This window comes from Neodiprion pinetum, chromosome 5 (assembly GCF_021155775.2).
Source record: "Neodiprion pinetum isolate iyNeoPine1 chromosome 5, iyNeoPine1.2, whole genome shotgun sequence".
NCBI lineage: Eukaryota > Metazoa > Arthropoda > Insecta > Hymenoptera > Diprionidae > Neodiprion > Neodiprion pinetum.
The window spans coordinates 272,876-298,635 of NC_060236.1; the positions used below are offsets into that span (position 1 = coordinate 272,876).

General features: G+C 43.9%; 3 protein-coding genes across 6 annotated transcripts in view; 2 read left to right on the forward strand and 1 right to left on the reverse strand.

Annotated features, from left to right (window-relative positions):
- The first annotated feature begins 633 nt into the window (after positions 1 to 633).
- Positions 634 to 4,164, forward strand: rogdi (rogdi atypical leucine zipper). Its single transcript, XM_046625976.2, has 7 exons — positions 634 to 707; positions 822 to 897; positions 1,214 to 1,285; positions 1,515 to 1,649; positions 1,716 to 1,994; positions 2,110 to 2,319; positions 2,411 to 4,164. The coding sequence occupies exons 1-7, from the start codon at positions 649 to 651 to the stop codon at positions 2,477 to 2,479; spliced, it is 900 nt and encodes a 299-aa protein (XP_046481932.1). The 5' UTR covers positions 634 to 648; the 3' UTR covers positions 2,480 to 4,164.
- A 133-nt stretch (positions 4,165 to 4,297) lies between these two features.
- The window catches only part of LOC124218962 (3 beta-hydroxysteroid dehydrogenase/Delta 5-->4-isomerase type 4), a 36,148-nt gene continuing 14,685 nt past the window's right edge, over positions 4,298 to 25,760 (reverse strand). Inside the window, exons 2-8 of one of the 4 annotated variants that reach the window (XM_069136341.1) lie at positions 7,095 to 7,182; positions 6,791 to 6,927; positions 6,269 to 6,436; positions 5,884 to 6,129; positions 5,388 to 5,543; positions 5,067 to 5,320; positions 4,298 to 4,977 (exon numbers count right to left, since the gene is read on the reverse strand). In XM_069136341.1, coding sequence (XP_068992442.1) covers positions 4,828 to 4,977; positions 5,067 to 5,320; positions 5,388 to 5,543; positions 5,884 to 6,129; positions 6,269 to 6,436; positions 6,791 to 6,869 — 1,053 coding nt within the window. In that variant the 5' untranslated portion in view covers positions 6,870 to 6,927; positions 7,095 to 7,182 and the 3' untranslated portion in view covers positions 4,298 to 4,827. Of the gene's footprint in view, positions 4,978 to 5,066; positions 5,321 to 5,387; positions 5,544 to 5,883; positions 6,130 to 6,268; positions 6,437 to 6,790; positions 6,928 to 6,978; positions 7,183 to 25,760 lie in introns of those variants that run through there. The other 3 variants (XM_069136337.1, XM_069136340.1, XM_069136339.1) reach the window with 3 other exon arrangements.
- Positions 7,996 to 10,736, forward strand: LOC124218961 (uncharacterized). Its single transcript, XM_046625957.2, has 3 exons — positions 7,996 to 8,165; positions 8,633 to 9,748; positions 10,108 to 10,736. Exons 1-3 carry the CDS (start codon positions 8,055 to 8,057, stop codon positions 10,327 to 10,329), a joined length of 1,449 nt encoding a protein of 482 aa, XP_046481913.2. The 5' UTR covers positions 7,996 to 8,054; the 3' UTR covers positions 10,330 to 10,736.

Sequence of the window (25,760 nt, forward strand, 5' to 3'; positions counted from 1 at the left end):
CTTGGAAATATCATTGAAAAAATACCCGTTGAAATTTTCAAACCCAATGATTATAATATATTAATGAGGCAGAGCGCAACATAGTATAAAATTTATCGCACTGAGAAAAATGACATTTTTTCGAAATAATTATACATGTTAATAAATATGTAGTCAATTAATGTAGTCATATTAAGAACGTAGCTTCATCAGCGGATTGATTAACGAGCTCCAGTTATATTACTATGTTGTGTCGAGATCTTGTCTTATCAAAGACTAGACAAATTATTTGAGGAGCCCTTCACTACATATAGGTAGGGAATAATGAGAAATCAAACAAAGCTACGTCGATGTGCATGCAACGTTGGGAAAAAATTGCTGGAACTGCTGCACATTTCTATTTCCGGATTATCAGGTCTCCGCGGTTTAGGTACATACATTTTTCATCGGTGATTATAACGAGAACAAAAAGAAAACGACAATAAATGTATGAAAAAATTGAATATATTCTTCTCGTCGATCGCGCGTTACTTATATAAATCTTATCTCTAATACGTGTAACGTAAAGATCGTAAGACCGATCGTAACCCAATTAACGCACAATTGTACGACACATAGGTATGAATAAGCACACGTGTAATAAGTTTGTACAGGTTCACCAGAAGTTCGATGTTTAATCAAGTGCAAAGACTACTCGAAAACACTTGCGATGATGGTACATTGCGTAGGTGGGCTTTTCAACATGGCGGTTTTAAAGCAATAATAATCCATTGTACTATTTTCGCGCTCGTGAATTGAACGGCGAGAAAACTGCGCAACGTATTTCACTGCATTACTTCTAGCATTGCGCAGACGGAATTCCATCAATTACACTCAATAAAAATGGCGGATACTGAAAAGGAGGAGGCGCACAATCTCGTGAGTAATTGTCTCGTTTATCATCGTAAATATTTTTATCTAATCGTTTAATAGAGCGTTAAAGACGATGTACTGTATAAATACTTGTCTGGGATAAGAATAATAGAGCTTTACGTTCATGTGGATATCTTGCACCGACTTTTGATTCTTTGAGGTTAGGAAATTTTTTTTCCCTTCAATGACCCTCCTCCCGTTTCTTTTTATTCGTTATTGTTACTGCCGTATGTTGAGTTCTCATCACCCGTCGCACTTTTCAATTCCCAAATTGATTACATGAATTTCACACTTGATATTGAGTGATCTTTTTTCTATTCAGCAAATGGAGTTTGAATGGGTGCTTCGCGAGGAAGTACATTCGTCGCTGTCCCAGTTGCGCAACATTTTAATGGTGCGTATCGACATTGTTTGTAATTGAATTGATTACACGAGTGTGCATAATTGGAGTCGTCGTGAAGTTTTCATCTCCGAGCAGGAAAAAAATAACCGCTCTCCAACCTTCGGAGTTGTGATATTCAACGATTAGACTTTTTGACGTTATGCAATGCTACTTTGAGTAGCTAAAATATTCTACAATTGCAGAGTACAGATTACATGTTTCCTTTTTTCTTCTTATCAAGGACTGCGCACAGAGGTTTCCGCTGGCATTATTCGGAAATGATCAGCCATACAAGACAGACAGATTCGTGTTTACAGCGCCGCACGATCAAGTGAAATGCGTCATAGTTTTGACAGGGGACAGTATTACAAATGCGGTGAGTATTGATTTTGCTGGTGGTGTTCTAATCTTTGTTATTAACTAAGAAATTCTTTAACCTCAGGAGGTCAATATCAAGGTTCAGCGTCAACAGAATACCAACATGAGAACCAGCATACAGAACGATCATCCTTGGAAACTCCAACAAATTCAAGACGCGGCCAATCATTTGCAGCAGGCTATCGCTCACATAGACAACGTCGATCGTCACTATCTTTTTAAAACTTCTGACGAGGTTATGCACATATTGGGAAATATCTTGGGATGCCTTCAGCGAAGTCGGACCAGCCTTATTGTACCACGAAAGAAAACTATAGACGATCTCATCAAAAGTCGCAACATGGTAACAAAAAATGATCTTTCTGTTATCCAGATATTGTTTTGAGATAAAGAAAACAATCAGAAAGCTTTTTATCGTAAATAGAAATGATAATAATGAACTATGTGTATTGTTTCAGAGATCGTTGAATCCGATTTTACCAGACAATTTAGCGATCAGTTTTTATATACAAAGCTACAAGTTAGTTCTAGCTGTTTATCAATTGGAAAATGCCCACGGTAGCGTCAAGTACGAGACACATCAGGCTGAGTGTAGTGTACCGTGGTTAAATGAAGCATTGGTTCTACTTACCATAGCTCTACAGCTGTGCCAAAGATTGAAGGATAAGGTGAGATGAGTGATGAGACTATTTGGCTCTGTTATGTTTATCACAACTTTACCTTCTTCAGATGACGAATCCTTTTCTTTAATCTATATAGATCTGCGTTTTCTCCCAGTACAAGGATTTTACAGTCGGATCCAGAGTACCATCTGCAATGGATTGGTAACATTGACGAGAGTCCTGTTGAGTTGAATGTGTTTCAAATATCAATTTTATCCATTGAGCTTGCTACAAACCTGACGGCTTGAATTATTCAAGCTATCGTTTCTACACCTCGCGTGTTTCGGTACGTTGAAAAAACCAATATTTAAATTTTAGGAAAGCCATACATTCTTATTTAATTTCACTTTTCTTACGATACTTACGATTTTCTTAACTCTCATCACCTCGCACACATTTATTTGAAAATATGTAACGTACATTTGTTTTATATATTTTTTTCTGTTTCTTCATTTTTAAACAAATTATCCAACGCTTTAGTCCCGCCGAATTTTATAAACTTTTTTTTTAGATTTGTTTCTGTTATATCTATCGCAGAGTTTATGCAATGAATTAATTTTTATTTATCAGTATTTTTTTTTCAAATCCACGGAAAGCCCGCTTATTCGTAACGATTTGTTACTTATAAATACGATACCCTATTTGTAAATTATATGTTACCAGATTATAACTAAAAAGTTGTTGGTAGTGTGGCTAGAATTGTTATAGAATAATAATAATAATAATAATAAAAACAACAACAACAACAACAACAAAAATAATAATAATAATAATGGTAATCGCCCATTTTTGCACTATAAACTTGAATCGGATACGAAAAATAATAATTGAAAGAAAAAACTAATACCAATAACATAGGTAATTTTAAATAAATAGTGATGGAAACAAAAATGCAGGAAATGAATATTAATGGTCATTCGAGAATAGGATGAGAAAAAATTTGTAAAAGAATGCAATTAGTCCTTGACTCCATGTTGCGAATCGTGATTGGAATTTCAGAGGCAACGAATTAAAGCCTGTATGTTCATAGCGACGGTCTCAAGAGATTGCGCCGATAAAAAGAAGTGTAGATACTTGGCCAATTATCTACGTGCCTCGTGTAACCGTTTAATTTTAACAGTATTGTATTTAAGTATCGGTTTCGACGTTAGTCTACAATAATAATGTATAATGATAAAAGTAAAATTGGTCATAGGCATAATATTAATTGCAAACCAAGAAACTAGTGAAAAAAAAAAAAATAACCGATCCAAATTATAGTAGTTAGTGAATTGTAAATGTCAACTTGAAGTAATATGTAATTGAACTGTTGTTAAATTTTAATTCGTTATAGGTATCTTAATACTATGGTATACGCACGAATAATTGCGTAACGTCACGATTGATTTCAGAGAATGAAACCGACGCGCCTATACCCGTATATGCATACATGCATATGTAAAACTTATTTAATTTTTTGTAAATAGTATCATGATTATCGTAATATGTTATAGCAATTATTGTGCGATCATTGTTATTCAGCTATAAATGTAATAATTAACGCGGTATGTGAGAGATTTTACTTACTATTATGTATAGCCTGAAATAGACGATGATTTGTAATGTAATTTTTCGGCACTGCAAAACCTACAAGAATGCTGGGAAATGAAGCAACAAGGCGCGAATTGAGTTTTTCGATATTATTAAACGGAATTCTTAAACCGCAAGTTTAAATTTTCTAATAATTCTTCTGCTAGGGTGATTTTTGTTCATATAAATTTAATAACTAATTGTAAGTGTACAGTTACAGTACACACATCACCGTTATGTACGTAAAACTTGACAATTAAAATGAATTTGTGTGGATTTTAATCAATGCCTGCATAACGTTGCATTTCGCATTCTTGTATTACCGTCTTATTATTATTACTATTCTTTTAGCACGTATCTTTGAATATCTTCATTGAATTTTAGGAATTATGCTAAAAAATATTTAAAAAAAAAATAACGACAACCACGCGCATCAGGTTTTACGCATCCGCAAATTGTTAATAACGCACGGTCGAAACTGAAACGAATGCAGTTTATGGGTCCTGACAATAAAATAATTACAGTGTGTTTGATGTGGTGGTTGCAAAGAGGTCGGCCACAATGTTTATTGCGTTTGAATAAAACGTTAACCACCCTTATAACTGCACTTTATACGTATAAGTCTCAGAGATGTTGAGTGACTCTAAACAACTCTCTACATCTCCCGCGTGTAGACAAATCGCGTTTCCATTGTAGTTTGTATTTTAGAAAGAACCAAACTAAGATAGTCCAATTTGGGTGTATTTATTGTTATGTGGAACAGTTTTCGAAGCAATAAACTGTACAAGTTAATCGAAACAAGTTTTGTCTTTCTTTCAAATATCAATTTATTTCACGCCTCTCCTACTCCCAAATCACATCGATGACAAAATCGGCAAATTCACAATCAGTCTCATCGAAAAGAAAAAGGTTCTCATAAGATTACCTTCAATTCTTCTTCAGTTGTCAGTTAAACACTTTCGAGTAGTAAGCCGAGGAAACTCGAAGCGCTTCGTCCCTGGTAAAGATCGGTGTGTAACCGATGTGAATAGCGGCTCGACTTCGATTATGCAGAATCATGGATCCCAGGTAGGCAATCAAAGATCGTGGTGATATCTGACAATTTTACGTAACTGTCGAACCACGATTTTCCCATCCGCAAGTGGCAAAAGAGAAAGAAAAAAACTCAAGAGGTCAATACTTACGGGAAGTTTTTTCCTAAAAAATGGTAAATAAGCGATCGCTAGTTCGGCTATCACGGCACAGATGTAGGAAACCACTATTGGAATAGACCACGACAAAGTAACGTGGTGATTGGAATTCCTCGTCAAACGTTCGCAAAATCTAAGCAAATTCTCTACCGTTGTATCGTCCGTTACGAATACCGGAAGTCCTCCTATCCCGTCCGGACATCGTGCCAGCGCGTTTTTCGCGCATATAAATGCCCACGCCATGTTGCCTGCCCGCAATATTATTGTGAATTATAAAATTTCTGTTAGAAAATTCACACGCATTGCTGAACTCACCTACATACGCCATTTCTTGCTTTCCTCCAACACCTGCCACCCTCACCAGCGAGTTTCCTTGCTTTTTTGCAACCTTCAAAATTTGCCAAACACATCCCAAGTCACCCTCGCCGTAGAGCAGCGGGGGTCTCAAAGAAACTGTCCGAAGCGTCCCACCTTCGCAGAGAAGAGAGAGAGATTAATGAAATTTTCACCGGTTCGTTAAATCGTTCGAAAATATTACACGGCAGAGTGCTCGAAGGAATTCGCAATTAGGGTGTTTCCTATTATTATTCGAGAATCATATTCGATCATGAATTTCAAGGAAAACAGTTTTTCCCCAAGTACGGGTGAAATCTTTCACGAGTTCGAGAGTACCGGAATGAGTTACAGAAACAAGACAAGTCACGCATCTTGCAATGATTACCGAAAAGCCGATTCACATTGTTGGCTTTCTGGACGAAAATTACGCGAGAATGATGAACTCGGTGAGTAAACAGTGCCAACAGCTTTGTACCGTTCTTAAGTGGTGTTCCATCGGCCGCGAGGACGATTCTTTCAGCCCTTAGCTTGGAGGTGGCGTACTCCCGTAAGATCAATCTGTTCTCATCATCCGGTGGAGGGGCCCTTGACTCCTGGGAGTAAACAACCATCGCGACGATTCCACCGCGGACGTACGACTGAAGGGTGACTTCGGTGGTGCTGCAGTGCACGAGGCGAGGGACACTCTCTTCTACGCAAAGCTCGAGGAGATTTTTCGTAGCTGAAATGCAGTGATTACAGAAGCAAGGAATGAGAGAGCTTCTCGCGCTCAATGCTGCGGCGACTTGACCGGCCCTGACAGTGTAGCGAGGGCAGTAAATACCGCTTCGTGAGAGTTAACGATATTACGTGTAATTTACCTGCCACATTGTTACGGTGGAGGGCTTCTACGTCGGGTGGAAAATCGTACGAAACGAGAGCGGCGCAGTGAAGAACGACGTCGACGCCTCGCAAAGCTCCTCGGCATTTCTCCTTGTCGTATAAATCAGCCTCGAGATATACTACAGGTTTGCCGCCCTCGGGCAGATCTGTGTTAGGGTCAAGCGAAAAAAAACAACCGATTCATTATTCACGAGAGGAAATATTCGGCTTCCACATTTGGGCGTCACTGAGCAATATGGCGCCGGGTAGACCGATCAGCCGATCGTTTTAGCCAGATTAAATGAGTATCAACGGACAGAAAACTTCCTCCGAGAAGTCAGTATCTTATTTTATCACAATAAACTGGCCAAGCGTGTAATAACATATTACAGAAAAATTACTATACAAGTTTCACGAATAAATACGACTCATTCTAAGCTTTACTCATCCCGTCATCAGGCGACGACTTGCGCTTTAACGTAGTCATTATGCTTGAATAAACTCGGTGGAAAATTACTTACCTAAAATATTATTGCATCGAACTTTATCCAGTATCCGTATTTCCCGTACTGTCTCGTCCTTCAGAAGATGCTTGACCATATGCTGACCCAAGAACCCGCTACCGCCTGCAGGTTGTTGAACAAAGAGCAAGAAAAATCTGTAAAATTATTGTCTAGTTGCAAGTTTGTCGGATTTAATTTCTATTTACCGGTAACAAGAGCAATCTCTGAGCGCGACCCGTTCCAGGCCATGTTCAGCAGCAAATGAAGCTACTGACTCAGCGAATTCCTATCTAAAAGCAGTAGGGTATCGCATTCTGCTTACTGCACAAAGTTGATGAAAGTTGAAGCACTTCTGTGTGGTTTTAGAACTCATCGGCTGTACAAGCGTTAATGGAATAATGCCTGTGCACCTACGGAAGGTATGATCGCTTATATGATGTAACAATACTTTCACTCGGTTCCTTCAAATTCAATCGATAAATCACTAATAGATCTGAGTGTTATTTCAAATTTCAAAGAATAGCCATTACGATATATTTTTATATTCCTATCTGGCGATGTCGAAACTTGAGAAACGCTTATGTGATCGTCACCTTCACTTCACGATATGTTCACCAATCGCGAAAGAAGCCGGAATGTGAATAATACTATCAAAAACAAAGCCTGCGTCGTCTCATCAACTGCGATACTTGAATGTAAAAAATGTGGAGCATGCACGTCATAGGTACAGATACGCAAATGCAATAAAGGCATCTGACAACGAGCGATTACGATCGGTTCGACGTGCTAATTGGCCATTTCATAATATAGACTTCCATTCAAGTGGCCTGTCTCTTTTCCGTGATTTCAATAGTCAATCAGCACCCATATATATACGGATCGGATATCCGACTGTGTATCGTCGATAGTCGTCCGACAATTATCCGGCCAATTAGCGTTTTTGAATATCGGCTTGTGGCCGTAAATGAGCAGGGTGGAATGTCCGCGCGGACCAAATTATCGTTCGAGTGATGCGACGGCATCTATTCTGAAAGCAACCCTTTTGGCTAACCTAACCTAACATAATCAGGTGACGCAAAGTTTGTCTACTCGGTTTACAATTAGTGATTAAGTCGGCAAATATCCAACAATATGAAGCGCCCGAGGTGTCAGCACTGTTTTTTTTTTTTCGCACAAAGAAACACGGCGACAGTCGACGGTGATGGTCGTTTGGAAGTAGCTGTGGTGAATTTACTTGTTGAAACGTCGATTTAAAAATATTTACTGCTTTGGCATTGACATTATGGACATTCAGCAGAAGTGCCGGCTGTGTTTTTTCAAAGTTCACAAACCCCAAAATATCTTCACTACCTCGGGTCTGCTGAATAAAATTAGAAAGTTCACCGACATTCAGGTATGAATAACGATTATTCAATGATATTTACCAATTCTGATCAATATCAACTTCGATACGAAATCGGCCTCATCGTGCCACATTAGTTGTTAGGTTTACTAACCTATTCTTTCCTCACGCCTGTTTCCTTTTCTCATGTTTTACACCAACCATTTTCGCCCTTCAATGACACGGAAAATTGCAGGAGGGTTGCCTATATGTCGTGCCCAGCAGGCGTCGCAGACGCGGCACGATAGGCAACCCGATTCACATTTGCGTCTATGCGGTCTCTTTCTATCTGGTGATTTCGATCGAAACGCTTCGGAAAGACGGTGTTTACTTATTGTTAGTGAATGAATTTATGTATTTTTCACCGTAGATTTACCGTCTTTTCGACATTAACTCTGGCCGAGTTTTATTACGAATGTTAGAGCGTGTAGTTTCTTGTACAAAACACAACGGTATCTTGGTACAATCTTGTATTGCAGGTAAAACGAGGAGATGGCCTGCCGAGCAGCGTGTGCGATCTGTGCGTTATGAAATTAAAAATCGCGGATAAATTCCGTCGGCAAGTGGGAAGAACGGACAAATTGATCCGAGCCTTTGTCTCAAGCCATGCAGGGTCCCAGCGGTACAGTTCGAAGAATAAAAGTATGCCGAATCTACGGAAATTCGGCACGAGTAATTCCTTCCACGATTCCCAAGATCTGGTCAGGTCGAATTACCGACATAGAGTCTGTCGAGAACGGATGCACACTTCGAGGAATATGTCGAGTTTCAGGTGGCGGGATGGATCGAGCGGTAGGAAATCGCGAAGCGTCGTCCGACGCGGGGAGAGCGATTTGGACCGATCTTTCATCTACTCGAGCTCAACAGCGAGGTCATTGACCGCTAGTTACACGACATTGACCAATCGTTGCCGTGCGGAGGAAAACCCTGAGGATTTCTCGCTGCCTTCGTCGTTTGCGAGTGTTTTCGATTCGAACGAGCGGCAGGATAACGGAGCGAAGAGAACGCGCGGCTTTCGAATCGTGCGACACAGGCAGCGAGAAAGACGACTCTTGAAAAAGCGACAGGTCCGCGGCGAGGAGTCCCTCAAGAGTACGAGCAGGAACGTAATTAACTACCAACTTGCATCGAGCGGCCAACACGCCCTCCAACAGAGCTGCGGACTCCCCTCGGATCCTCTGAATTTACTAAAAGTAAAGAAAGTCCGGCCCCTCCTTGATCGTAACGACGACGACGACGACTCCGCGGCTTCCTCCGTTTCCACCGGACGCTCATCGCCGTCATGGCGATATGACGGGAAAGCCAGACTCGCACGGGACTTTCAAACCCGTTTTTCATCCCCGAGCTCCGCGGGCTCAAATTTTTCCGACGAGTTCTTCGACCCGATTACGCCGGAAAACGCCGTCCCCCAGAAACGATACTTTTACCAAAGAACCAGAGTCGTTTCTGAAACTCGCCTGGCTTCCGCCAACGTTCACACAATCGACGTCGGCCGCGCTCAGGGTGACGGCCCCGTCCCGACCACCGATAACTCAAAAATCCCGGTCAACTGCCCCTTATGCAAAAAGATCTGCGCGAGCCTGCACGGCTTCAAGGTAACCACGATATTTATTCACCTGTCGGCGATTCCGTGTCTAGGCGTAAATACTCTATTAATGCAAAATAATGTACAAAATAAATCAACGACACACAACCTAAGTAGTTATCGGTGAAGGTCCCGGTGCCTGCGATATTTATTATATAGATAGGCAAGCGTAGCTAGTTACGCTTACACGCAATACACAAGTACCTCAGATGTATCTTCGGTTGTCTATGTGCAGGCGAAACATCGTCCGCACCGGGAACCTTTACCGAAAACTCGGTGGTATGTAACGCGATTAGAAAACTTTGGCATGAAACGTTTTCTTTGAAAATGTAATATTATCGTATAATGACATCGATATTTCGTGCGTAGATTCACGTGCGGATGCACGCATCGGAGAAATGCCGATTATGCGAAGCTTCAACGGAGAGCAAAGAAAAGTTCAGAAAACACATGGTGTCGCACGTCGAGTCGTCCGAGTCGAAGCCTCAGTTTCAGTGCAGATGCTGCAAGAGGGTTCTTAAAACGAAAGCGGGTCTGAGCATCCACGTCCGAATTCACTCGAAGAGCGTACCTGCGGCCATCGGAGTATGATCTCAATCCCCGAAAACTTACAACGTTCAACGAGGCTACAGTGCTCACAATCAATGCGTGCCGTAGCCGTTTCGATTCGGAGTAAATTGCCTGCGGTGCGTCAGGAAGGTTCTTTGTAAGATTAGCGCGTCAAAGAGTAAACTAATTACAAATCGATTAATTTTAAAGCGATCAGTGAATACCGCTGTATGTTGTTTACGTGAGAAAGGTATTTGCGACGAGTATGGTATTTACTCGCTTTACGTTTTAGGTTTTAATTCATTTTATCTGCAGACATATTGTTTCCATGATACAATAACTAATAGAATGTATTCCCCATATAGATTCGAGATGAAAAATGTCAAGTTTTGTAGAAACTAATTTCCACAGTATAACCCAGTGTCTCAAACCCGAACAATGCCCTCCTTCAAAAAAATGCGTTCTTCAAACAGATTGTATAAATGTGACGCCGGCTCATTAATCCCCACCGGTGCACATGCATACAAACCGGGTGCGATCAAAGCAGTCAAGCTGGAACGCTGCGGGAAGGGGATTTTCGAATTAAGTCCAGCAGAACTGCATTGTGCCCACGAAGGATTAATCGAGCCGTAGATCTTCGCCGTGTTACTCGGCAGCTGATAGGACCGCGCTATTATTTGTTTAGTTATTGTGGGGCCAGGGTTGAGATGGCGCGTGATTAATAGACCTTAACGAACACAAGCGTAACATTCGATCTGACCCGGATAAACAAACAGCCCTGACAAAACACATGATTGATTTTAATCATAGTTTTAACACTTTACCGACCGACAGCCTATTGATCGGCTATTGGTCGTTGATATAGTTCTGCTCGATATAGTTTCGCTCGATGTAATTTCGCTTGATATAGGTCCGCTCGGTATAATTCCGCTTGAAAAAGGGGGTTACTCGGTGTCAACGGTCATCAATAAGAATAACGTATCTCTGACGTTTCCGCCCTTTGAGGGGGGCCCTTATCAGACTAAAATTAATGCATCGCGAGAAAAAAAAATCAAAAAAACATAACGAAGTACATCCTGTAAGACAGTTATAAACAACTCAAAAATGACGTCATTGGCCGACGCGAAGGTCACGAAAAAGTGGCTTCGCACAATCCACCTCGGTATCTCGATGAATATAATGCGTGTACTTTATACACTGCACAGGGTGATTTCCCGCGGCGGCCAAAACGCAGCAGCGCCGTAAGTTTCCTCAAAAATCAGTTCGAGTTTGACAAAAAGCGTCAAACACATACGGTCAATCTTATAATTCAGTGGATTCGGAAACAAAATTCGAACGTTATTTTAATCGAGAAAATTATTTCAACTAATGGGATGGTGAATAAAAAAAATTATTTACGGCAAAATGATGATAAAATTGTAAATTACACTAAAAAATTTTACGAAAATTTAGGGAACTTGTGTGGAAGTTATGCAACTTTAAATAAACAGTTGTGTATTTATTCTTGGAGTAAAATGAATTTTCAATTGGATTTACTCGCCAAGGATCTCCCTAAAATTCCTGAAACGTCGATACCGAATTCTTCGTACTAGAATTAATCAATGCGAGGTTTTTTTTAACTTTATTTATATGAAAACCGTGGCATCATCGTCGGTGAAGGTGTGGAATCTGATCCTTGAGAAGACGAGCAGAGCGTTTCTCCTCATCTTCGCGTGATGAAAATTTTTTTATCTTGAAATGAATCAGCTGCTCTTCGCCTTGGCTCGAATACGGATTCGGCGGAACCGCAGATCCCGCTCACCGAGATTTTATTTGATTGGCTTTTGGAGTGCTCTCTTCGAGACGTCTCCGCGGGAAGCCGCCGCCGACGTACATCCAGTCAGCATTCTGCGTCGCGATCCTCCGGTGCAGTTCCTGACGTCACAACACCACTATCAGATCACTTCGAGTCTGCACCCTATCTCGCCCCATCTCGGCTCTCCTCGGATTCTTAGGTATAACCCGGGGTTATGCATAGGTAGAGGAAGCGAGGAACTTGGCCCGACGTCAACCCGGAATCCGCGCCCCGCGGGGGTTCGTCGCCGTCGATGAAAATGCAGCGTCAATTAATCGGACGAAACATTTATAAGGTGTTATACCAAGTACAGTAATGTTCATTAATAGGTATTAAACAAACGATACGTCGAACATAGATACGTAATGATTCTATATAAAAAATAATTAATTTCAGTTTTTATTCCGCTGACAAAGCTGAGATCCGCATACCTTTGAACAAAATAAACCCGAATCTAATCGAATAACCGGTTGTCGAGTTATAAATTCCCCAAATTCCCGCACTCGTTTCACAAAACCGGGTATCACGGGGTGTAATTTGGTTGAAGCGTAATAAGTGGCGCGATGCGCGTCGACCGCGTCACGTGATAAGTATCAGTGGAAATTCCAGACATGGTGTGCTTTCGTATTTGGTACCAAATAATTCATTTCCCCGGTATAATTTGCGTTTACCTACCGGATTATTCGTCGTGCGGAAAGCTCGCGAATGAACGGTCGGGTTCAAAGCTTTGCTGCTTAGACGTCGGCTAACGGCCACCGGTCACTCGCAGGTATCCGTGTGACGTGAGAGCTTGCGGGAAATTAGGGTATCAGCGTTTCCCGGATTGATCGTCGCGACAAGAAATTCGGCGGGCGTTTTTAAATCGGCCGTATCGGTACGGGGGTTTTACGTCATATTCGCTTCTAGCTGTGTGCAGTGCATGCGAGCCGAACAGCTTTATATCGCGGCGATGTTTTTCCCTCTTCTACTCTTTTACTTCCGGTTATTTGTTACTACACCGGAAGCTACGGCGTAATGAAATATATCTGCGCACGTTACACGTTCCAAACCGAGCTCCTCCGCCTCTGCACCCCTTGCCCCGCAGGGCTGCATCCTTCGGTGATTCATAACCCCCGATTTTGTCCGCGAATACGGTCCATGCGAAATACTGCGCGCGATCTGCTCATCCTGTTGTTTTACCTTTTCGCTTCTTCCCTCCCCTTACCCACCCGTTCCCACCGCTTTTCTCGTGTTGCAATCCCCTGTTTTTGCACTCAGGGCACAGATTTATCCCGGCGTGTAAACCAACCCTCTGCATCATAGCTGCAGTGCAGAAATCGTAACGTTGTATGCTTAACGAATTACACAGAGCGATCCGATGTTGTATTACAGTTGCGGTACACGTATAAGTGTATCGCATCGCCACGATAATTGACTTGTTCTCATTCCGACATTCGGCCTGCAATAGACGATGCAATTTCAGAGCCATCGACTGCTTTGAGTCCATTCGACACCGTCTCGATTGCATCGAATTGCTATCAGTTTTTCACCTTCTCTTCTCCAGCCAGCTCTTTCGATCCCTATGACGGTCCGTCTGTAACGTCGAATTGACGGATTTATTAGAGCCACCCGGAAGAAGAAGCAGAAGACGAAGAAAAAGAAGAAGAAGAAGAAGGAAGAGAAGAAGCGAGACCGGGTATCCACCCGGGGCACTTCGATTCCGTCGGTTATATGGGAGAAAACTATTATTAAATTGAATTCCACCTACGTATTTGCCCGCGTTCTCCTTCCATCTACCCGCAGTTCGCGTCTTCTTCATCCTCGTCCTCGTTCTCGCGTAGCTAGACGCTAGGGTGCACGGGGATCCTTTTGTGCCGTAGAGTGAAAATATATCCAGTAGGAGAGGAAAATTCACTGTACGTACATACCTACACCGAAGCAGCGGCTAAGCCGTATCCATAGTTCTCCGCTTTGTCCAAGTATTCCAACCTCTCGCAGGCTGGCATCCGGGAAAAGACATCCGCCGCACGCGACGAGGAATATCTCGTTCCGGATAGTCGGAAAGTTTCAAAAACTAAACTCGCGGTTCGCGAATACTTGCCCGCAGCAATGATCCTGCGGTACAACCGAGCGTCCTTACCGCTTCCCTACTTCACCGCACGCTCTCGATAAGATCCCGCCGTCGGGGCTGTAGCTGGGAATGGATCGTGTTAACGTTACGGAAATTATATGTAAATTAAAACGCGGAAATTTCCGTAGGGGATTCCCGGACCCTTGAACACATTCGAGACGATCATTCAGTCCGGCAGACGTACTGCGCTGAGGGGATGAAAGTGAGAATTTACGAAGCTGCGGCGGAAGGGAAGGTGGGGCGACGCAGCCACGCGTACCCGCGGATTATACGACTTGAACTTTCTCACGGCATGCTTCTAATTTCCCGGAGCTGTCTCGAGGGTCCCGATCGAGCGACATTTAATGGAAGCCGGCGGCAGGTGCTAATTTAAATCGCATCGGAACAGCGAACGGCGAGATTTTCTTCTATCCGCGCTTTGGTTGTTCAATTGGGAACTAATTCCGCAATCCCTTGATTTCCTCGCGCTAAATCTTCGTCGCCATTCATTTCTTCACTCTCGTTCAAAATTGAACGCGGGATATATTCCGATCGCGAGAAAATCTCGGAGGAAACACACTTTCGCGCAGTGAAATCCCTGTTTCGTCGACTCGGCGCGTCCTCTGTGCCCCGAATCCAACGAGCCTTGGCCCGCGAATGTGCAAAGTACGCGAAGCTCTGGTTGATGCGGCCGTTCCGCCTGAGCTATCGTTTGGTACCAGACGGCAGCGCCACACCGCAACATATTTCGAATTTTTGTACAATCAAATTGGCGATTACTTCAAATCAAATAGAGTACGTAATAAATACGTAGAAACGTTACCGTTTCCTTTTTCTTTTTTTTTTTTTTGCCTACTCTTTAAATCTCATACGAAGATCTCAGTTTTTATTTACAACGTGCCGTATGAGTCGCAGATTTGACTTACAAAACTATACGGTGAAGCAATAGTTTTTTTACATTCTCTCATATATTTTGACAAAAGATTTGCGGGAAATCTGACGAATAACAGTTCGTCCAGCCCAACACAACCCAAACAAACACGAATCCAGAACAACCCAACGCAACTCAACCCTCTAAATCTTCATTCGATAAATTGGTTTCACGGCTTTGCTATTCGAGGCATTATTTTTTCAACCAATTGTTTTTCCAAGCCTTTATTTTTCCGATTGAGGATGAACTAGGGGTTTCATGCGTTTTGAGTCTTTTTCATATCCGGATACCGAATGTGAAAAACTTACTAGATCGACGAGGGGCGTGTTGACGTACTAAATAGTTTAAAAATGTACTAGATTTAGTACAATTGTACCAAACTGGCAACGGTGGGTCCTGGCAATATCTGGAAAACCAATTCCCCGTGAAATGCATTAGGGGCTTATAGCTGCCGCCAAGGTCTACGGCTACGCGCCGGATTCATCCGGAACCCTCGAGAAAATACCAACCCGGATTCCCTGCTGCTTTCTTTTACTCCGCGAACAATTACTCACATCTCCATTACATACATTGTCGATGTTTCGGTAGAATCCCTCCGATATTCTCCACTGTTTCCGTTTTGCGCTAATAAAAGAGCCGCCGCTGCTGCTGCTGCTGCTTCTTTCGATACTGAAACTATACCTGTTTCCTTCTTCTGCATTATACGGCTGTCAATTTTTCATCCTTTCTATTGCCGAAGAAAATTCTACGTCTTATAAGGTCGCGATTTATTAAAACTCAGTAGGTATGCTGGAAATGGAAAGTTAAATAAGATACGCGAAAATCAGTTGTTCAATCAGATGTGATTCAAGACTTATACGTCTTCGATGAAAAATAATATTAACGTCAATTATTTAATATACGCTGACTGGCAAATAATTGCAACCGAGTTCCGCAATGAGCAATAACTTCCAAGTTACAATATTTATCTTAGATTTCGACATTGGCAAACCCGGATTCGGACAGATGGAGTTTTGTTTTCTTCTCCAATCGATTTCTCGCAGCTTTTTATCATCCGATCAATGCACCACCAGTCGGGTTAAGAGGATTCGAAAAACTTTAATGCCATTTTTATTTGGGCGTGGTACAGCTGTCTCCGGAATGGAACTCTGATACGGCAAAGCCCATCGAAGTTGTTCGCCTTGCGTAAGCCGATTTAAAAGTCCCCCGCGGGTATATCCGCCCGTACTCTCAGAATCCGTCATGCGGCCTGAGTAATGCATGGATATTACACATACGTAACAGGGTGTGACGCTAATGAGGAGAATTGGTAAATCCTGTAGGATATGCGACCGAGTATCGCGAGACTTCCCGTTCTCTCTTTGGCCTCGGCAGAAATCGACCAGGAACCGTGTTGATTCCTCCTGATTCTACCCATTATTTTGCTTCGTTTGAATAACTTTCACAGTCCCATCTCATTTTTTCACGGCCATTAGACGCTGTTGAATTATTTCGAGAATCGCCGTTTATTAACAAGTCATTTATCTACACATAGTTTTGCAAAACGCTTGACAGTCGCTGTTATTATACCTACTAGTGATGCAACGAATATTCGCATCCGCATTCGCAAAAATCGCGTGAATATTTTACGAACGTGACTGTCGCAAATACTTCATATTTTGCTTATAAAAATGGTGAGAATAACATTAAATAAGACAAAAAACATCAGTTTGATAATGACCTTCTATTATAAAAGTTTGCCTTCGCGTTTGAATAACGCTCTGGCTATAAAATTATACTGTTTCTGTTATCAATTTGTCGTTGAATAATCAAACAAACAATCGGCTTGGTTCGGATCAGCTCGGGAATTTTCGTAATAAGATGCAAACGGCGCTAATGTGCGCGTGTGATTTGCATGGTGTACCTGTCGCTGTCGGTCAACCAATTGTCAACTTTTAGCCATAGAGGAACGGCGCCAGATTTAAAATGTATATTCGCATTCGCGATCAGTTAAAGCATTTACATTCGATACATCACTAATACCTACATCGGCACGCGCAAACGGGCGTGTATTTTGAGTACTACGCGAGAATCGGGACCGGTCGGTTCGTTTTAATTGGGTCACCCGATACAATGATACGTCACTCGGACAGACAGCGGTGCGACAGCGGGATTTCGGGCCCCGCAACTCCCGTTTCCGCAAAATCACCCCGCTCGTATCGCCAACCCTTTGCTAAATTACGTCACTTCGCTCGGTTCGCCGCGTCGCCAATCACTGCGGCTGGCAGTAATCGAGATTTGAATCGCAACAAGCTACGCCGGATGGTTACAGGTATACGTTTATTATAATACCCACCCTTGGCTTCGGAGAGGCGAGAATTTGGATCCAACACCCAGTAGCTCTGCGGTATGATTCGCGTGGAAGAAACGCAGCACGGGTAAAATTTTTTATTTCTTTCTTCTTTTCTATTCTTTTTTTCCATTATTTTAACAACAATGCGCAAAAGTTGCGGAGGTGCGAGTAGTTTTTCTTTCTTTTTTCTTTTCTTTTTTATTCTCGAAGTCTGCAGGAATTTCGGATTCGTAAAAAAGCATATATACATGTATTATATGTATGTATACTACTGATGTAATATATAATAGGCACAGTACCGTACGTACATACGGTGTCCAAGCGCTTCGTAAAGTTTTATCAATAAATTGCTGCACTCTGGCACGACGGTGTTTTCGCTCTGAGGCATGCGACGCGTATGTATTATAGGCACGTATACGTACAAAACATACCTATGCAACGTTGCAAAAAATGGAGTGACTGCAATTCCGTGGGGAATTTTTTGGGAAACGTATCGAAAAAACTTTGGTTTTTATTTCACCGGCGTGTTTTTTTTTTTTTTGTATTCGATGAAATAATATATTTTTTCCTATCAACTTACCCGCACATCTGTGATTACGATACGCTAATGCTTGTTTCCGAACCGAATAGAATCAAGTTTTCGAAACATTGTAAAAAGGTATTCAATTCGTTCTTGAAAAAGAAATTCAGGACCGTCGTGGTCTTCAGAAATTAATATTATATAAATCGCGGATTGTTTGCATAAGTTATATTACCGATGCAAAGAGTTAGATAAAAAATACGTAAATAAGTAAAAGTGACCAGCGACGATTGGTAGAGAAATTTTTGCAATTCTTGTCCTTAACCAGAGCGACGTGACCAATAATTTTCACACCGTTCTCCAGCCCCGCACGTCTTACTCTGCAGTAAATCTTGGCACCGAGATCGTTTGGTGATCGGATTTCATTAGTCTCGTTTCAGGATGATCGGAGTGTCTCAGGAGCTTAAGACTTGAAGGGGTCTGGAGTGTAGGAGGGTGAAAGGTGTTGGCAGTCGCAGACGTAACGGCGCACCGTCAGCGGGCCAACCGCGGCTTGTCTCGGCGTCGCGTACCTAACTCGATTTTGACATTGTTTTCCTCCTCAGCACTCATTCGTCTCCTGTTCGTATTCAAAGTCTCGATCTTTTGACTGTGTAAATAATTTTCATACCGTATAAACTTTTAGCTTCCTCCATTCGTTCGTCCGATCGTGGATAAAAGGTTGAAAATTGCGGAGACACGAGGACGGAGATGAGGAACGACCGGTGAGTAAAAAAGAAGTCGGAATAAAAAAAGAAAAAAAAGAAGAGGATAAGAAAATGCTCGGAACACTGCGAGAGTGAGGAGGGGTGGCGTAATTCTATCGTGTGAAGAGTGTCGGCCCCTCTCCTCCCCCTCCTCCACCTTCTCATCCTCCTCGTCCTCCGTCGCGACTCGGCTCGGGTGCAGGATTTTCGCTGCAATGCAGCGAGGCGGAGTGGTGATTAGAATTTAATTATTCGCAAGACAAACGACTTTAGAAAGCCCTCCCTGCAGTTGCGGGCCCTCGAGGTCGGGCCTCTCGCGTTCTTCCGCGTTAAGAAGGCTCGTTCCTCAAACCCTCCCCCCTCCGCCACCCCCGCCCCCACACCTCCGACCGAACTCCGGCTCGGGGCTGCGGAGCTTCAATGTTTCCTGATTCCGTTTCTCCTTTCTCATCTCTCGTATAGGTGGACGCGAACCTCCTTTCAAAAGGGGAGCTGCAGGGTGGTTTCTTCAATATTTCAAACCTCGTTTCAGGTTATGCAGACTCAATTTCCCGCGGATCCTGGAGTTTTATTTTTCAATAAAAACGTTGCGAACGGCGGGGCGGGGGGAGGGGGGGGGAGGAAGGGGTCGGCAAAACCGAGCACGCTCGATTCCGTCCGGCGAGGGCGCCGCGGCGATAACCTAATCCGTTGAATGATTGGGCCAAAGCTTCGGTAATCCACTATCAAGAGCATTCGGATTTACCTACTATACACCGTCGTATAAGCTCTTATGTTTTATTACACGTATGTACCTACGTACCTACCCGCCTACCTATGTAGGTACCTAACTAGATCTATCCTCGGCCTCCTGCACCTACATCGAGGATTTCGTTTTAATCGGCGCTCCCGATACCTCGGCGATGAATGCGAAGTCATAAAATGCAGCTTATCGAGGGATCGCGATAAGAGCCTGCGCCCGATAGAATTTGGACTTCGGGTGGACGAACGAAAACTATCCGCACGCATTTTTCGTCGCTGAAAATTTCATTTCCCGCAGGTACCTCTTCTCGGCTCGTTGGCTACTTTTTCGCGTTCCTCTTCCGCACCCCCGGCATCCGGGGAATTCCTTCTTCCCTGTGAACATGATAAGTGCAATCTCTGCACCAGCCATAACGCGCGCCTGTGGCTGACGGGCTTTATGGGCTTTATATTGTATAACATATATGTATATATACATATATATATTATATATGTATAGTATATGTATTATATATCCGGTTGTTCACTTGCTGTGGCAACAGTTTGCCGGCTTCAGTTTCTACACGCGTATATTCAGCCCCGAGGGTTTACTTTTGGCGTTACTGTAGGCATATATACGTACAGCTCTATTCCATCGCGTTCGTATTTCTTCCTGTATACATCCGCACGCCGCATGTTGTGTGTAATGTATTGGCGAGGAGAGTTCCGGTGCAGATTCAAAAAACAACTCTACCCGTGTATCCTCGGACCGTTGCTGCTGCTGCTGCTGCTGCACGAGTGAAATAACCATGCGTGTTCAACTCGGCCCCTCACAAAAATTCTTTGCAAAAACAGACCGCCGCTCCGTTTCGGCATCGTAAAACCGACGGAACCAACCCCGCGCCTTGGTAAAGAAGTTTCATTGTACGCGGAGAGAAGTGAAGAGATATATATAGCAGAAAAACATTTTTCCCGCACGTGCGGTGCGTAGGTACTAGAAACCTAGCCGCAAGAGATTTTTGAATATTTTAACAAAGCTTCGAATTCAATTTGCATTCGGCAGCTGAAGTTATTGCAGTTGCTGCATGGAAAAAGGAAATTAAAAATTTCGCGATGACACAAAAAATCATCCTTGAACGTATATGCATGCATCGACTATTCCACGCTCTCTTATTTTCCGTGAAGATTCTCGATGCGAAATCGATGAAAATGTCGGAAATAATTGCTTCTTCCGGGGAAATAATTAATATCACCGGTGTGTCGCTTCAGCCGAATAATTCGCGAGTAGGATGTAAGTTTATAGGGTACCGCGTATTGTAACGTGTAAGAATTTGTCTACTTTAACTTACTCTAAACGTTGCAAAATTACTGTAGGCAACGAGCACTACTACATGTAAACACAAAGGACATGATTCGAAATATAATTGATTATCTTTGTGTATAACCGTCCGATAGCGCAAGTGGCCTTATTTTACACACTCTCCTTTCCCAGATGGACTTAAAATTGTGTATTTTATTTTCGCGTGTTTGAAATTTCGATATATCGGCCATTCGCAACATCGACGCTTCCAAGCTTTGACCCCCACCTACTGGTAGATAGGTACGTATGCACTTAAGTATGTATGTACCAACCTAGGTACGTGGGTGCAGCTGAAAAATGAATGGCGAAAAGATCTGCAGCGCGCGGAAAGAAACAAGGCTAGGCTTTACTTGGCTCGTTCCCGATCCGGTTTCGTTGCGCAAACAACAAGATGGCGGCCCTTGTTGAGTTGGGCGGAAGCGTTGTTTTGCACCGCGGAATATCCGCGCCGAACAGGAGAGGACGGAACAGGTCAGCAAAGATCGGGAAAAGGAAAGATTCGCCGGTCGACGACCGAAGAGCGAACTGGAAGAAAGGACCACGGATACCGAATCCCGGGGGTCGATGAAACTCTGCAGAGGTATTGAAAAAGGGAAATGAAAATGGCAGAGTTTACTCATCTGTGGTCACTTTATTCCGATTGCCGCGTAGAAGCGTGTGCAGTGTCGGTGATGCAGATGGCATAACGATTCTGGGACGGTTGTTACAGGACTGATGGAGTCTCACCGCAATTGGAATTGATATATTTTTCACTGATCACCGACCGGACGAGGGTCGGTCTCCGCTCTTCGTCTCGTCTATCCGTAACCTCGGACGGGACGAAAATTACTCCGACTGCAGTCGCCGAGTGCAAAAACCGTAGAGGATGGACAGTTGCCGGTTGGCGTTTTTGACAGTTGTCCGATATCGCGTGGGTACCGTAATACCGTATACGTGTCATGCCAGCGAGAATATGGCGCGAGAGGCACGCCAGTCACGGGGCCGAGAAGATAGGATCATAATCCTGTTCTCTCGGATCGTGCCCCGTGTTGTACGGTAACGAGAAAAAACCGACGTGAAAGATATTCGCGTGAAATGCCACGCTTTGTTTAGACAAAGACTTTGGTAAAACCTGTGTAAGAAATCTAAAGCAAAGTTGTCGATGCCAATATGCGATACAGTGCATGGGAATTAAACAAGATCCCTTCTTAGATGTGACAGGGATGTATATCCGACCAAATTCGAACGATGCCAAGCTTTACGGTAGCAACCAATTTGAGAAAAGGTTTTACGTGTAATTAAGTAAAACCTAATTCAAAATGATTAGGACCTAGTGTTTTTTGTTTTTTTCTCGTGTTTTGTTTAAACCGATTCCAGTGTTTTTCGGCTCAATTGGACATTGGATTTTCTGCGTGCGCGACGAGAAGGGTTCCTTCGGTATTGACGGCCGCGGTACGCATCCGTTATTTTGCGATAGTATCGCCAGGGTGTGTCTTATCTTTATCCGAGGTCGAGCCAACGCGCAGAGCCGGTACTCTTCGCTAATTGGAAGAATCTTTTCCATTGTGGCAGGGAAACGGGCGCCGGGATTATAAATTTCCAATTACACACCCGCCCAACTCCGAGGACTCGATCCTGTAGGATCCAGATTCCATAATCCGACATGTTCCAGTCTCGTCTTCATCGTCGGGTCGACAATCGGATTGCCGTGAAATTTCGCGAAGAAAATGAAACCCCGGTTTCGCATTACAGATGAAGGAGGAATCGCCTGGCAATACAATTGCAGGTAGGTACAGAAAATTGTTGTGTCATTAATTCACGTTCAGCCAGAATATGACTGGAAGCGTCTGCGGGGCGAAACGCGGAGTAGGTGTGATATTGGCGTGACGCGCGAATTTAACTTTGGATGAGCGGCGCGAGTCTCCTGAAATTGTCGAGGTTTCAATTAGCCAGACGTTTGTTCGAAGTCATATTTAGTTCCGGGGTTAGATTGTCCGTAAGAGAAGCGGCGGGAGCGGCGGGCGTTTCCCCCCTCGTCGCGTGAGTCGAGAAGGAAAGCTGCGGAGGACAACTCCCGGAGGACTACTTTGATTTACCGCCGCACAAACCCCGCATCGCGATGATAGGACAACTGTTTTCAGAACTCGTCTACTACCCTGTCCATTATGCCTGTATATAGGTATATGTGTAATTCCACCGCCCACTCCATATTATACATATTATACAAACTTAAACGCCTTAACCACACGTTCGGTTTCAATGTGTGTAAGTCTTGAGAAATTCGTGGAAACATCTATGAAGCCATACTGTAAATCCGTCCGATCAATTTTCCTAATGTGTTGACTTTAACAATGGAATATTCGCGTCGTCGAGAACGAATTACTCTCAAGCAACGTGTGTAAGGGGAGGCAGAAAAAAGAAACGGAGTAACGACACAACGAGAGGGATGTTTTACCTCAGTTCGGGATCTGCGGCGGCAGAACTTTACTCCAACGAGCAACGTGTGTACTGTACCCGTACCAACGGCCAGGGATCTATAGATACTCAGAGGTATAGGTATAGTAGATGCGGTGCAAATTCAAAGCTTGCAAGCTTGACTCGGCTGCGGGGCTCGGGTGGAATAAGTTGGACAGTCGTTTGTTCTGGATCGAGTGTTTTATGGCACGTGACGTCTTCCTGGGTCTCGAGCTCGCGTCTCCTCCGCGCACACATCGCGTAACGATGAGAATGCGCGTGTGTACGTATATGACACACGTACGTGCGACGCACGCGAAGAGTACCTGCGGCAACGTGGAGAGGTTTGGTATACGACGCAGACGGAAGCAAGCGAGTGTTTCTTGTCGAGTTGACGGTAAACTTTCGAAATAAGTTAAACACGGACGGAATGAAGATACATTAGTCACTGCCTCAAGCCTCTCGGCTCCCGGAGTCTCTCCGCCGCTCTCCGCCGCTCTCCGTCGGTTGGCTGGTTGGTAGATACACCTAGACTTTGGTCAAAGAATAACTAGCTAGCTAGCTTGTTAGCCAGCCAGCTAAAAGAGACGAACTAGAGGAAATAGAAGTAGAAGTAGAGAAAAAATGGATGAAAAATAGAGCGGCACGAGGGTAGCCTGAGAAAAGGAAGAATACATCGGCATGGCAGAGCGGAAAATGGGAGTAAGGAGAGAAAGGAAAGAAGGGAAAAAAATTCTGTGTGTATATATGTACGTATATCATGCGAAACCAAATGAAATTCTCAACTAGAAGTGGCGGAAACCGAAACTTCGCTTTCTTACGGCTTGGCTCTCTGCTCTTGGGTTCGGTATAAAGCATCCACCTTATACACCCTATTCTCCGGCCCTTCAAGGAGCGACGCCAGCGAGTTTAAAGTTTAAACTTTGCCGCTTCCCTCTCTGCTAAAGTGTGCGGAAAACCCTTTCTTTTTTTTAATTCCTCTCCCGCCCGAGACCTGGCACGACTACTATGTAGGTACATATATCTCTTTTAAGACGGAGCCTAGGCTCAAAGTCGCCTCGCGTCAGTTGAGGCAGTGCTGCTTTTCACGGCTGGGATATAACTGAACCTCATACCGTGCGCTGGATTCCCTCCCTCTATTTCCGGGTTGCTGACGGCCGATAAAAACGTGGTTTAACAAGCAGAGAAAGTAGGCCGGTCCGAAAGTACCGGTTCTAGAACTTGCTCCTAATCCCGTTATCAGCAAAAATAAGAATTTCGGTGGAAAAAACGTGATCGCTTGTCCGATTCCCCTGAAAATGTACCTAACGAGTCGTAGGTCGACCGAAGCCGGAGACCAATCGGTCGTGGTTCATCGAAATCGGTCGAGTGTGGTGGTGTCGGCTTGTGGCGAAAAAAGTTTGGCGTTAATATAACAATGTCTGATGACAATCCAACACTACCTATTGTTCAGTTACCGAACTGGCTACAACACCAGCCAATATTGGATAATTTTAACGACACCATTTTTTACACCATACAAAAGTCGTTGATCCGTTCTGGAGATATCGTGGTACGAAAAAATTGAGATTACGGTAATGTAAAGTCGTTGAAAATGATTCTCCGTAACTTTGAATGTGAACGGTCAGAGACCTAGCGAAATGTGAACGTTTCACTTTCGGGACGATCGCTGCACCGACCTCCGCTCTTCATTGAACAGAAAATCCGACGAGGATGGACTCGAAACTGGCGAAAACCAATGACGAGCGGTTAACGAGTCGTGAACCCATGATCGCGGAGAAACGGAAAACGGTGATACCTGGGGCGCACTATATCACGACGGCTTAGCTGTCGGAGTGCATAGGAGAGTGCTGCATAAGCTTATTAAGGCTGGCTGGCCGCAGTTCACGGGTAAGGTAGGTGGGTACCTACATCGTGTAACCAGGCACCGCCGCCTCGGTCTTTGGCGCACACGCGCTGTCGCGGTTCCGCAGCACGAGTGGGACGGCTACGGGGGGTCGGGGTACCGGGGGGCGGGAAGAGCCCACCTCGGAAAGAAGAGCCGGTGGTACGGGGGGAACGCTCTCGAGAGACAATGAGGCCGCTCGCGAGTGTCACCCGAAGTGGTGCTAGACTATTGCTAACTCAGGCCCTTCACCGGGACGTAGCGCCTACCACGACCGGGTTCGCGCGAGGGTCGGCAACGCTCTCAACTCGAAGCAAGGCTCGGCCTCGACACGCCTCGAGTAAGGAACCAACTTTTAATTTGGTGCCAAGCGGCCCCGGTGCTCTTCCTCTTCCTCGTCCTCTTCATCCTCACCTCCCCTTAGCCACCTTCTTCCCCGTGCCCCGTGCCAAACGGATTTCTCCGTGTCAGGATTCCCCAACTTCCGGGATACCCGGGTGAACGCTTATCGATCTCCGTAGACAATTAGCTCTCCCGCAATTCAACCCTTGTTTGCTAATTTCGACCTTTTTTCAATGGTTTGGTCGTGTAAAGGCTGGCTCTGTATAATCACACGTTTCGTT

Excerpts from the sequence above, each read along its gene's own strand:
- rogdi (XM_046625976.2), top strand. The coding sequence starts at position 649 with ATGTTTAATCAAGTGCAAAGACTACTCGAAAACACTTGCGATGATGGT. Across the intron at positions 1,286-1,514 it reads AGTTGCGCAACATTTTAATG|GACTGCGCACAGAGGTTTCC; the intron begins GTGCGTATCGAC and ends CTTCTTATCAAG. Across the intron at positions 1,650-1,715 it reads GGGACAGTATTACAAATGCG|GAGGTCAATATCAAGGTTCA; the intron begins GTGAGTATTGAT and ends CTTTAACCTCAG.
- LOC124218961 (XM_046625957.2), top strand. The coding sequence starts at position 8,055 with ATGGACATTCAGCAGAAGTGCCGGCTGTGTTTTTTCAAAGTTCACAAA. Across the intron at positions 8,166-8,632 it reads GAAAGTTCACCGACATTCAG|GTAAAACGAGGAGATGGCCT; the intron begins GTATGAATAACG and ends CTTGTATTGCAG. Across the intron at positions 9,749-10,107 it reads CGAGCCTGCACGGCTTCAAG|ATTCACGTGCGGATGCACGC; the intron begins GTAACCACGATA and ends TTTCGTGCGTAG.